Here is an 11,845-nt window from a genome sequence, read left to right as displayed (position 1 = left end):
CATCTTGGCTTGTACCAGAAACGGCGTGGTCTTTTCCAACCCAGTGATTCTGTGAATGTGACGGTGCAGGCACGTCAAGCACAACCCTTGCTCTTCCTGTGCTGCTTCACTGCCTTTTGCAGCCGACAAAAAGTAAACTCGTGCCACGTTTCGCACCGGTATTTGCCTTTCCCCTCCTGCCTTGAGGAGGGACGTTTGTTCTTGCTTGTTCCCGCAACTCCAGCTGTCGCCCATAGCGCACCCGCTGCACCGGAGGCCTCTCCTCCCGGTGGCCCGATCCTGGCTCCGGCTCCGTCCCCAGTCCCTCAGCTTTCAGCTCCCCGTTACCCAGCCCCCGGCTTCCAGCTTCCGGTTCCCAGCCCGTCGTTCCCAGCTTCCGGTTTCCGGCCCCGGCCCCGCCCTCCGGCCCGCCCATATCGGCGCCTGCGCGTTGGGGGGCGACGGGGGGAAGTGGGCGCGGCGGAGGGGGCTCTGTCGCCATGGCGACCGCGGCGGAGGGGCTGCCCGAGGCCGGCGCGCAGCCCGCCAAGCGTAAGGGGCTGCGGCCGGCATCGCCCCGGGGGGCGCGGCGGGTTCGGGCGCTGCCGGCCTCGGCCCGGCCTCCTCCCGGCGGGGCGGGCACGCGGCTTCGCTGCCGGGGCCGCCTCTGGATCCCCTGGATCCCGGCGGTTCCCCGGGTCCCAGCCGCATCCCCGGATCCCGGCCTCACCCTCGGATCCCGGCGGCTCCCCGGGTCCCAGCCGCATGCCAGCGGCTTCCCGGCAGGCCCTGCCGTGCGCCTGGGGCAGCCCTTGTGTCCGAAGGTACCGGTAAAGGACTGAGCGCCCCGCCGGGCTGAGAGGAGGCGGCGCCGAGTCGCTCCTGCGAGGAGCAGCGGGTTGTGCTAGGAGTGGGCTTGGAGTAGGAGAGCGGTCGCTTTCCACGGGTGGGGAGCAGCTGTGGCCCCTTGCGAGGCGGGCTGGGGGTCGTGCTGTTCCGAGGCCGTAACCAGACGTCAACACCCGTAGCGCTGTGCACAAAGTCCCTTGAAGTTCCTCCCGAATTCCCGCTGTCATCTAAGCGCAGGAGGGGGCTGATGGCTGCAAGTGCGGTCGGGCCCGATACCCGTCCCTTCAGTGTTCCCTAAAGCATTGCTTTGAAGTAATCGTGATGTTACTTAAAGGAAACTGCCCGCGTGTCTTAGCCCTTAGTGTAGACGACTTACATGGAAAGTAAATGGTGTCAGCTTGAAAAAGAAACGGGACCATCAAATTTTTATGGTGTATTTCTGTACCTGCTAACTTTCCCCTAACCCTGTAATATCTGTTCCTTGATTAGAGGATCCCGCTGTTGAAACAGCAGAGGAAGCTAAGGAACCAGCAGAGGCCGACATCAATGAACTCTGTAAAGACATGTTCAACAAAATGGCCATTTATTTAACAGGTGAACTGACAGGTAAGGCGCTGCAATACTGACCTGCAAGTAAATGTTTGTTTCTTTTCATTCTGTTTTAAAGAAATCTGCTATGTAGTTCGTCTAAACTATACCTGTTTGGAGCACATCTGTCAATACTGGCATTTCAAGTGTGGCATGTTGTTAAACTACTAATAGTACTGAGACTAAACATACTAATGAAATCCCAGATTAGCACAAATATTTTTGAAAAAATTGAGTCTGATGTCAGCATCTTGACAAAAAGTCCTTTTTAGTCTTGCAGAAGCTTGTACATAGAAAAACAAAAGTGGCTTAGGTTAATAAGGAGAGGCGTGACTGAGTGGGATGTGCAGCTGTTTTGTTTCTGAGTGAGAGCAAGGATCATACAGATGTTTTCCAACATTCATGCTTTGGAATAAACTGCTGTGCAACATGAATGGGAACAAAATAAACTGCTGAACAAATTAATGAGTTCCATAGGCTCTGATTTTGAAAACACTACACAACACTGATGTTTTGCATGGACTTGGATGGTGTTGGTACAGATTAGCAGTCTGGATTTGTGCCATCAATTTTCTAAACATCAGTGTTTAACTGGCAAAATAAGAGTAGAAACATGAGGAATTAGGGTCACCTCCAAACAAATGCAGGTGAATAAATATTCATCAGACTACATGAGTTTTAGAATTCACAGAATGCCATCTCTTTTTTGTAGAATGTTATAGCTATATTACCATATAAACTATTTTTTGTTATAGTTGGCTGTTGGTTTGACATCTCTTGTCCTCTTAAAGGGTCTGCACACAGTGCAAACCACATCGACTTTTAATTAAAGTAAACTCTATTCTTTTTAAGCCACCAGCGAAGACTACAAACTCTTGGAAAACATGAATAAGCTGACTAGCTTGAAGTACCTAGAAATGAAGGATATTGCTATAAACATCAGCAGAAATCTGAAGGATTTAAATAAAAAATGTAAGTAAATCAAATGAGGTAGGGGTATAATGAATAGTACACTTGTTTGGGAAATGAAGTATCTTAGATAGTTCACGCTCCGTTATATGATGAAGGACAGAAAACTCATTGCAATATACATTCTTCTATACAACGCATTGGATATTGAAATATTCTTTACAATTGAAAATGTTGAATATTTCTTTACAGCTACACTACAAAAAGCATAAGAGAAAACATATCTGAATTTATGTGGTGTTTACCCAAGTTTTGGATCTGATGGAAATAAAATAACACTTCTTTTGATTCATGCTGTATTGTTACTTGTGTTGAGTTTATCCAGTACCCTTAAACATTTTGTGCTTTGCTGGAACATGGCTATCAGTATTGCTACTTGGTTTTGGGGCAGGGGAAGGAATGAGCTTTTAAAGTGTTCTGTCTGAAGAGTGTAATGAGAAACTTTTGTTTCAAGCATGAACTGTTTCTTGGAAATGAATTATCAAGAACTGACATGTTTTTCTGCTTTTTTAAGATGCTGCTCTTCAGCCATATCTGGAACAAATCAACCTAATCGAGGAGCAGGTTGCAGCTCTCGAGCAGGCAGCTTATAAATTGGATGCATATTCCAAAAAACTTGGTAACTGTTGTCCTCTGCTGTTACTACCTGGCAGCGTAGACCCTTGCAAAGCGATTACAAAGCAAATTCCATTATTTAACAAGTATGAGCTGCAGCGTAGGCTTTGCAGCGGGGGTGTTGTCCTGCTTTTGAACAACAAATATTGTATATGAAGTGGCAGGTGTTGGGGAAAGATTAATATGTCAAGTTATATGGAGGAGAACTAGTACAGGTATTGTTGAACTACAACTTGTTGGTGAGGTTTGATTTCTCTTCTGCAGTGTGCGCTGACCCAATATTTAAAGACAGCTATTTAATCCTGCAAATAGAAGTATTAATAAAGTTCCATCAGGCATTGAAGTCTCCTTGGCTTAAATTAATATTAGTTGTCTGACTTAAGCACCTGATTCTTCTAATTCTACAATTGTGTTTGCCTAAATATTTTAGGAAAATTGGTCCTGAGTGATCTTCTAAATTAAAATGAGTTTTAAGATGTATAGCAGCTTACAGTATTCAACGTTTCTACCTGTCTAGTCCTAAAATATTGTTATTTTTCCTTCTGCAGAAGCCAAGTACAAAAAACTGGAGAAACGATGAAATCACAACAGTCTTTAAGCTGGAGTTGGGCTGTGAATCAGACTGATCTCTAAGTTGCACAACAGCAGTTCTGTGTGTTGACCAGGATTTGGTTACAGCTAACATCAAGGCTAGTAACTTCTATCTGTTGAATACAGTAGACTCTATTCAGGATTAAGACTGAATGATGTTTTCCTCTTCTCAGATGGTTCTGTTACCTCAGTTGTTCTGCAGTGAAAAATTGAAACCTGTCCCTAACCTGTGTGTTGATACTGGCTATCTGTATGTTATCCTATGTCCCACATTAAATACTCTTATTAGGAAAAGCTCTCCATAACCTATAAAGATGTTTTACCTTAGTAGCAGCAGGACCTAAACCTCATTTTTTCCTTCATTGGGCTCTGCATTGAGAAGATACCCAGGCCTTTGGAGTTATAAGCATGGTATTGAAAACACTTCATTTTGGTATCCATCTTTTATCTGTTTACAATAGAGAGACTAGTTATTATAAATTTACAATAAAACAACTTAACTGCGTTCATCTCTCTGGAATCTCACATACCTGTTGGAAAGATTATGCAAGTTGTCTTATTTTATCAAAGGGACTGTTAATAAAGACAAGCTCCTTCCAGCTACTGGAGATCATACAAGAGAACATGCTTTAAATGCTGCTTCCAGTATTCCCCCAATTATTTTCTTTGACTCTGGATGTCAGGTGAAATTGCAGATATTGCTTTGTCACATGCTCAGTTAACTTAGCAGATCCTTCCTCCACTTTACCAAGGGATTTTGACCTAGTAGCTTTTGAAGAGGCACGCCCAGCACAAAAACCTTCTCTATTAGATTAGCAGTGTTCCAGATTGCTAATTTATAGCAGATTCCTACTTCAAAGTTTTTTTCTGTACCTGTTGACCCTGACTAGTTCAAGTTGGCTTTTCAAATTGCAGTCAAGGATAGTACAAGTGCTGATGTAGGGAAGAAGTAGTTCAACTTCCTACAGGCTGTTTAGAATAATGTCTAGCCAGCTGCCATGATGATGTTGGTCAGTGTACAGCCACTGTAAATAGTTGAGATTGACACACTTCCCTAGTACTGTTTAAAAGCAGTGAAGCAGATGACTTTTGAGAGCCTTCACCATCACTTTAAAATCTCAGTTTTAAAATGTAAAACGCTGTTTTATGGGGCCTTGATGTAGGATTTAAGAGAGAGTTGAGTTTGCTTTGAAGGAAGGCCTTTTTGCAGTGAGCATCTCTAAAGAACAGGGTTAAGTCTCCCGCAGGAGTTAGTGTCTGATGACTTTCCTTCCTGTGAAAGCAAATCGGGTGTTTAGTATTAGCAAATCAGCATCGTCCAGCCCAACAGGAAGAGGTACCAACAGATGAGTTATCATTATTGTGTTGCAGGAAATTACACCATGTAGAACAGCAGCCCGTTTTAAAGTCTGACAGACCATCATCTTCTCAGGATTCATCATATGTTTGCAGTTTGACTAGATACGAGGATATAACCAGACAGATCTAAAATCTTCATGTGTAGTGACTGGCATTTGAAGGGCAGCCTATACAGTGGCCTGCTTGGTGATCTCTGATGCTACAAAGCATAGTACATTGAGGGCAAAAAGACAAGGTGATAGGCCATCTGCAGTCCTGCTTCTCCAGTGTTTCATGCCTGTGTAGATTATACAAGAGCCAGACACAATTCAGCCAGACTCACTGGTGTTTTTGATAGTACTATCCTCTCTCTGCCGTTATGAAGGAGAATCACAGGTGTTTGACTGCAAATGTAAGAGCTTGAAGATGCTGCAGGGAGCTCTGCTGTTCCTGGAAGAATGTGAGTATTCGTTACAACATATGGCACTTGTGTGTATCTGGGAGCTTAATCCCTGATCCCCTGTAAGCTGCCTGTCTGGCCTCTACCCACCTCTAAGAACAGAAAAGTTGCTGGTTCACAGAAGGTTGGAAATGGTTCTGGATATGTGGATGTCATCTAGAGCTGAGCAGCCACTGAAATGCTTTACCAAGGCTGGTTTGAAACAAGACAACACTGCTCCTCTAGTTCCAGTGATCTCTGAATCCTGGCTCTCTCTGTGAAGATGGTGCTAGAGATGCGATGTGGGTGCTAGTACACAAAGGGATTGTTCTCCACTGCAGGGGTGCAGCTGACCCTGCGCTCTGGCTAGGTGCAGAAGCCGAAATGAGAGTTACATCCTAAGGCATAACAATGGAGGGCAATTTGATCTTAAGAGAATTGTGATCATTTTCATGTGATAATATCAAGCCCTATGTGCCAGTGACTTGTCGTGTCGCTTATGGTGGATAGCCTGCAAATCCAGTATTGCACATATAAAGGAACATGGTCCAGACACATCCCATGCTGTAATGGCAGCACACTGCCAGTGTAGTTGCAAGCCCATTCTCTTATTGGATGTGGACTATGTGATCAGACCTTCAATGGGAAACAGACTCCGCAGATCCAAGCTGCACGCAGAACTGGATGGATGGCAGCCCTGGTCTGTCTTTAAGATGAATCCCAGCCATCAGCAGTTGGAATGCTGATACTCAGTTATATTGTTAGAAGGATTCACTCTCACTGGGATCATAACAGCAGCATTGCTGTGTAAGTACCCTAAGCAGCCACGAGCAGCATGGCCTTCCTCCCTGATTTGTGTTTACATCTTCTAACACTTCCAGCTGGGTCTGTCTTCAATCCAGTAGGACATCTCATCTTGAGGCCACGGGGAGTCAAGGTGTTTCAGAGCTGTTAGTTTTTTTAATAGAAAAGAGTTATGTTCCTCATCCTTCTTAAACGTGGTTTAATGTACTAATTTCATCCTGAAGCAGCAAGATGTGCCTTCCACAATGTGTGCCTGGAGCACAGTATATTGCCAAAAGCAGGTATGGACATGGCAGTACCCCACCAGGAAGTTTCCCTAATATGGTAGTTAAATATAAGGATTGTCAGAATGTTAAGGCAGAAAGGACTGCACTCAAGGCTAGTGCTCACTAACCAAGAACAAACTCTCAGGAACGTGAGGGCTAGAGTTTGTCTTCTCCTTAGCAGAGAAATGGAAATTTGTGTTTTCCAGCTTTTGTGAACTGGGATAAGCACTTTGTGGCTGTACAACATGCCCCTCTGGAGTACACGCATACTAGCTGTAAACCCTAATCAGTGCTTCTCAGGTTGCCAAGGACATGTCTGAAAGCAGAGGATGTTCTCGATGTCATGACTAAAATTGGAATGGTGCCCTCTAAGACAGCAGCCATGCAGTTGCTCCTTACCCCTCAAGGTCAAGGGGATCAAGGGGACTGAGTGATAATGGACAGGTAAATATAGTCACGTGCAAGTAAAACCATTGTTTTATCTTGTTTCCTCTGCTTACCCCATCTGGAGAAGGTTCAGACTTCATGGTGCTTTGTGGCCTGCCTCATGCTACATCTTCATAGCCTAAGGCCTGAACCAGTATTCTGGTTTGTTTCTTTATGGCAAGGCAAAGAGCAGGCTCAAGAACAGGTTTAAATTACCCCAGTGACACTCCTGTTTGGATCCAGTTTTTGTAGAACTGCTGACATAGCCATGCCTTGTTTTACTCACAGGTGTATTTGATAGTTGCTTTGGTGAAGAGATCTACTTACCACATGCAGCCCAGCATGCTGTTGGAAGGTCTAGGAATCTGTGTGATCAGGGCACAGAAAATGTCAAAGGAAAATGATACATTTCTTTGTTCTTTGTTTTTCCTTGACAGGGTTGCAGGAAGGCCACAAGAGGGCGATGTGTCAGCAGAGGAAACTTCCACGCGATAAAACAGCAGAGGCAGAGTAAGGACCAAGTCTTGATCCTGTTGAAAAAGATGTTTTCCTTCGTGTAGCAGATACAATGCTATTTTAAAACTACAAAGATGAAAACCTCTAGGAACTCTGAAGATGGAAATCCATCTGACCATGCATTGCCAGCAAGCACTTGGTGTTTTCAGGTAAGAAAGCTAAGAAATAGCAAATTGCTTCACAAACTCTGAATATCCCACCTCCAGGAAGCAGAAATGGGAAGAGGAACTCGTCCCACAAGTGACTCTTTATTGGGAGGAAATTTAGAGACTTGACTGGCAGAACTGCTTACCAAGCTGCTTTCCATCATTTATCAGCAGTCCTGGTTAACTGGGGAGGTCTCACTTTACTGGAGGTCATTTAACGTGACGCCCATCTACAAGAATAGCTGGAAGGAGGATCTGAGGAACTACAGGACTGCCGGCCTGGCCTCAGTGCCATGGAGGGTTATGGAGCAGATCATCCTGAGTGACATCATTTGGCACATACTGGTTAACAAGGTGATCACGCCCACTCAGCATGGGTTTAGGAAAGGCATGTCCTGCCTGACTAACCCAATCGCCTTCTATGACAAGGTGACCCACTTAATGGATGAGAAAAAGGCTGTGGATAAAATAAAATAAAATATTGAGAATCCCTGTGAGAAGAGTGACTAGCTGTTTAAATTTAAAGGTAATGTTGCTTTGAAAGATGCTGAAAAGCATTTAACCTAGGAATTATGCAGGAAGCCTTTTGTATCTTGCCTGAATACAAAGGCCAAACTATCTGAAGGGCAAAAGCCAATGGGAAGACTAGTTAATTTTTGCATTCTGAAGTTTCTTACAACTAATGTTCCTCGGACTGTGCAACCTAAAGCCTTCCTAAGGCTTAACTCCCCATAAAGGCTTAACTCCCCATGCTTCTAACCTACAGCATGTATAATAATTTTATTCTATCTCTAGTGATTATCATAGGCTGCTTCCTGTAAAAGAGACCACATTTTAACCAGTGAAGTGGGTTTAGATTAGGCTGTATAGCTCTTGGAGCTTGTTCTTTCTTGCAGTGTGTGGGCACAGAACAGGAGAATCTCAAAGTCATAATTTTTAGGGAATTAATCCCCTTGTGCAGGATTTTGGGCTTTTTTCCTTTACTTTTCAAGTAGTATTTCAGACACTTGCAAATAAAACACATGAGGAAGCTGGGATAGGGAATGAGCTGGAACAGAAATTAGATGCCACAAATGAGGTAGTAAAATGTGTCGTCTGTCCTTTGACACTAGTTCTGTGATCTTCTTGATCTGAAAAATGAGTAGCCAAAGTGTGTTCATGTGTATGGGAGTCTAGTAAGAGGTCCACACATGGCAGAGCATGCTACTTGGACAGAGTCTTCAGTAAAAGAAAGAATCCAAGTGAGACATACTCCATATTAAAGCTTGAAAAGGCAAAAGCACAAGTCTAAAAAATCTCCACAGGTCCCTCACCTGCAAGGAAGCTGCAACCTTTGCTGTGTCTGTATATCGCAGCACACAAGTATTGTGAATTACAATTACGACCCATGTGAAAAAAAATCTCTGGTGTGTTTGTGTGCCAAACAGCAGATCAATTTTTAGAAAGGTGAGTCTCAGAACCAAAGTTCTTCAGTGTTAGATCATCCACAGGAACATAACACTGGTGAATCTCAATATACCCTGTTTGATACAGAATGACTTTGGACTTTTAGACCTCTTGACAGTCATGTATAGCTTAACATGCCACTGTACAGAGTTATCTGGCATCTCAAGAGATCAAAATCTGTCTTTGAAATTGTAACTGGGAGAATCACTCAGAATGTTGATAGCTGTGGATAAATGTACTGTTTTCATTACTTTTTCTTTTAAATGTAGCTTCTACATGGGAATTAACGAATGTCTTAGCACCTTTCCCTGCAGGCTTTGAGGGGTATGTAACGTATATGAAGCTCTGGTGTGCACTCTGCCCAAAATTTTTTCCTCTTCAACAAAAAAATTAAAGCTATTTGAGTTGAGTTCACACCTAGATCCTCCAAACTGCTTGTATTCACCTTTGAACAATCCATCTCTCTTGACCCACATCTGTCCTTAATGTTCAGATATACATTTAATCTATGTATGTCATGTTAAAATAATAGCTCAGGCAAGTGCTATTGCCTTGTTATGGGGAAAGTACTCAAGTGTGTTTATTTACTTCATGGATTGTTTCACTGAGTTCCTCACCTGAGACACCTTTAGTGGATTTGAGAACTTTCCAGTTCTTTTCTTCATTAGTGCTTGCCCAGCTGACTGCTGCTTCTGTAGCTGCTTCCCAGCTTCTTAGAAGCATCTTAAAAACTTGAGCTCAAAGAGGTGTTTACATTCTGAGAGAGGCATTTGGCAACTAATAGAAAAAGTGCACAGAATGAATTAATAGAGTTTGAAAGCCACTTCTTCATGTGGCCAAGTGACAAGACACTGTGTCAGGTTTGCCATAGAAAATTCTCATAGCCCTACCTATTCCTGCACACGAGCAAGCGACGCACTGTCTGTACAGTCTCAGCAGAAGAAAAAGTTTAGGCAACACTGCATGCCAGCAGGAAAAGAGTGAGCAGTATGGCTTCATGGGAGATGTAGAGCTTTTCATTGATAGTTAATTGCTTAAACTAACTGATGTTTATTCAGTTTAATGGTCAAGAAAGGTTGATGAGATAAATCCTATTCATTAACCCTCAGTCTCCTGGAAGGTGATAGTATTACTTGGTGCTAAATCAAGATAAACCAGAGAAAATGTGAACTGCTATTGCTTACCATTGCACTGCGTTTTGTACCGCAGGTGACCTCACAAAGTAACATTGCTTTAGTGATCTTTATGTGCTTCATAAATTTTTGGACTGTTCAGAAGGGTGGTTGGCAAAGTCCCATGGGAGAGAGTCCTTAAGGGCAAGGGAGCCCATGAGGGCTGTGCCCTCTTCAAAAATGAAATCCTAGCAGCTCAGGAGCAAGCCATCCCCGTGTTCTGGAAAAGGAGCCAACGGGGATAAAAAACAGCTTGGTTGAGTAGGGAGATCTTGAGAGACATCAAAAAGAAGAGGAATGTCTATGAGCTTTGGAAGAAGGGACAAGCGTCTTGGGTGGACTACAAGGAGGAAGTGAAATTGTGCAGGGAAAAAATCATGAGGGCTAAGGCCCAACTAGAAATCAAATTGGCTAAGTCTCTGAAAGACAGTAAAAAATTTCTACAAATACATTAACAAGAAAAAGAGGACTAGGGAGAATATTCAGTCCCTACTGGATGCAGAAGGAACAACAGTGACAAGGGATGAGGACAAGGCTGAGGTACTTAATGCCTTCTTTGCCTCAGTGTTTAGTCACAAGTGGGGTTCCTCAGGGCTCGGTACTGGGTCCAGCCCTGTTCAATGTCTTTATCAATGACCTGGATGAAGGCATTGAGTGCACCCTTAGCAAGTTTGCGGATGACACTAAGCTGGGTGGAAGCATGGATCTGATGGAGGGTAGGGAGGCTCTGCAAAGGGATCTGAACAGGCTGGACCACTGGGCTGAGGCTAATGGCATGAGGTTTAACAAGGCCAAATGCTGAGTCCTGCACTTGGGGCATAACAACCCTATGCAGTGCTACAGACTAGGAGAAGTCTGGCTAGAAAGCTGCCTGGAGGAGAAGGACCTGGGGGTATTGGTTGACAGCCGACTGAACATGAGCCAGCAGTGTGCCCAGGTGGCCAAGAAGGCCAATGGCATCTTGACTTGTTTCAGAAACGGCGTGGCCAGCAGGTCCAGGGAGGTTATTCTCCCTCTGTACTTGGCACTGGTGAGACCACACCTTGAGTACTGTGTTCAGTTCTGGGCCCACAAGAAGGATGTTGAGGCTCTGGAGTGTGTCCAGAGAAAAGCAATGAAGCTCGTGAAGGGGCTGGAGAACAAGTGTTATGAGGAGCGGCTGAGAGAGCTGGGGTTGTTTAGCCTGGAGAAGAGGAGGCTGAGGGGAGACCTTATTGCTCTCTACAACTAACTGAAAGGAGGTTGTGGAGAGGAGGGAGTTGACCTCTTCTCCCAAGTGACAGGGGACAGGACAAGAAGGAGTGGCCTCAAGCTCCACCAGGGGAAGTTCAGGCTGGACATCAGGAAAAAAATTTTCACTGAAAGGGTCATTTGGCACTGGCAGAGGCTGCCCAGGGAGGTGGTTGAGTCACCTTCCCTGGAGGTGTTTAAGGGACGGGTGGATAAGGTGCTGAGGGGCATGGTTTAGGGAGTGTTAGGAATGGTTGGACTCGATGATCCAGTGGGTCCTTTCCAACCTAGTGATTCTATGATTCCATGAATAATGACAAGATGCAAGCTTCCATTCATGTAGTAAATGGCCCTGGAAGGATCCCAGTATCATATCACTTGTCTTCTTTTGTCACAATGGAGAGCTCTGTAACCACAGTTGGGGTTCTGGTAGGTTTTGTAGAGTCAGTCCAGCCTTCTCCCACACTGTTA

The 11,845-nt window shown here is 44.4% G+C and overlaps 1 protein-coding gene across 2 annotated transcripts; it reads left to right on the top strand.

The window, feature by feature from the left end:
* Window positions 1-372: 372 nt before the first annotated feature.
* Window positions 373-4,095, top strand: BLOC1S2 (biogenesis of lysosomal organelles complex 1 subunit 2). 2 transcript variants are annotated; one of them, XM_054071264.1, is made up of 5 exons: window positions 373-531; window positions 1,318-1,434; window positions 2,269-2,388; window positions 2,900-3,004; window positions 3,549-4,095. In XM_054071264.1, the coding sequence occupies exons 1-5, from the start codon at window positions 480-482 to the stop codon at window positions 3,578-3,580; spliced, it is 426 nt and encodes a 141-aa protein (XP_053927239.1). In that variant the 5' UTR covers window positions 373-479; the 3' UTR covers window positions 3,581-4,095. The 2 variants fall into 2 exon arrangements, with proteins under 2 accessions (XP_053927239.1, XP_053927240.1); XM_054071265.1 differs by lacking the exon at window positions 373-531 and adding an exon at window positions 596-803.
* The last annotated feature ends 7,750 nt before the right edge of the window (window positions 4,096-11,845 follow it).

Source organism: Cuculus canorus, chromosome 7 (assembly GCF_017976375.1).
Source record: "Cuculus canorus isolate bCucCan1 chromosome 7, bCucCan1.pri, whole genome shotgun sequence".
Taxonomy (NCBI): domain Eukaryota; kingdom Metazoa; phylum Chordata; class Aves; order Cuculiformes; family Cuculidae; genus Cuculus; species Cuculus canorus.
Note: the sequence above shows the minus strand (reverse complement) of the source record. Positions and strands in the feature narration are given on the sequence as shown.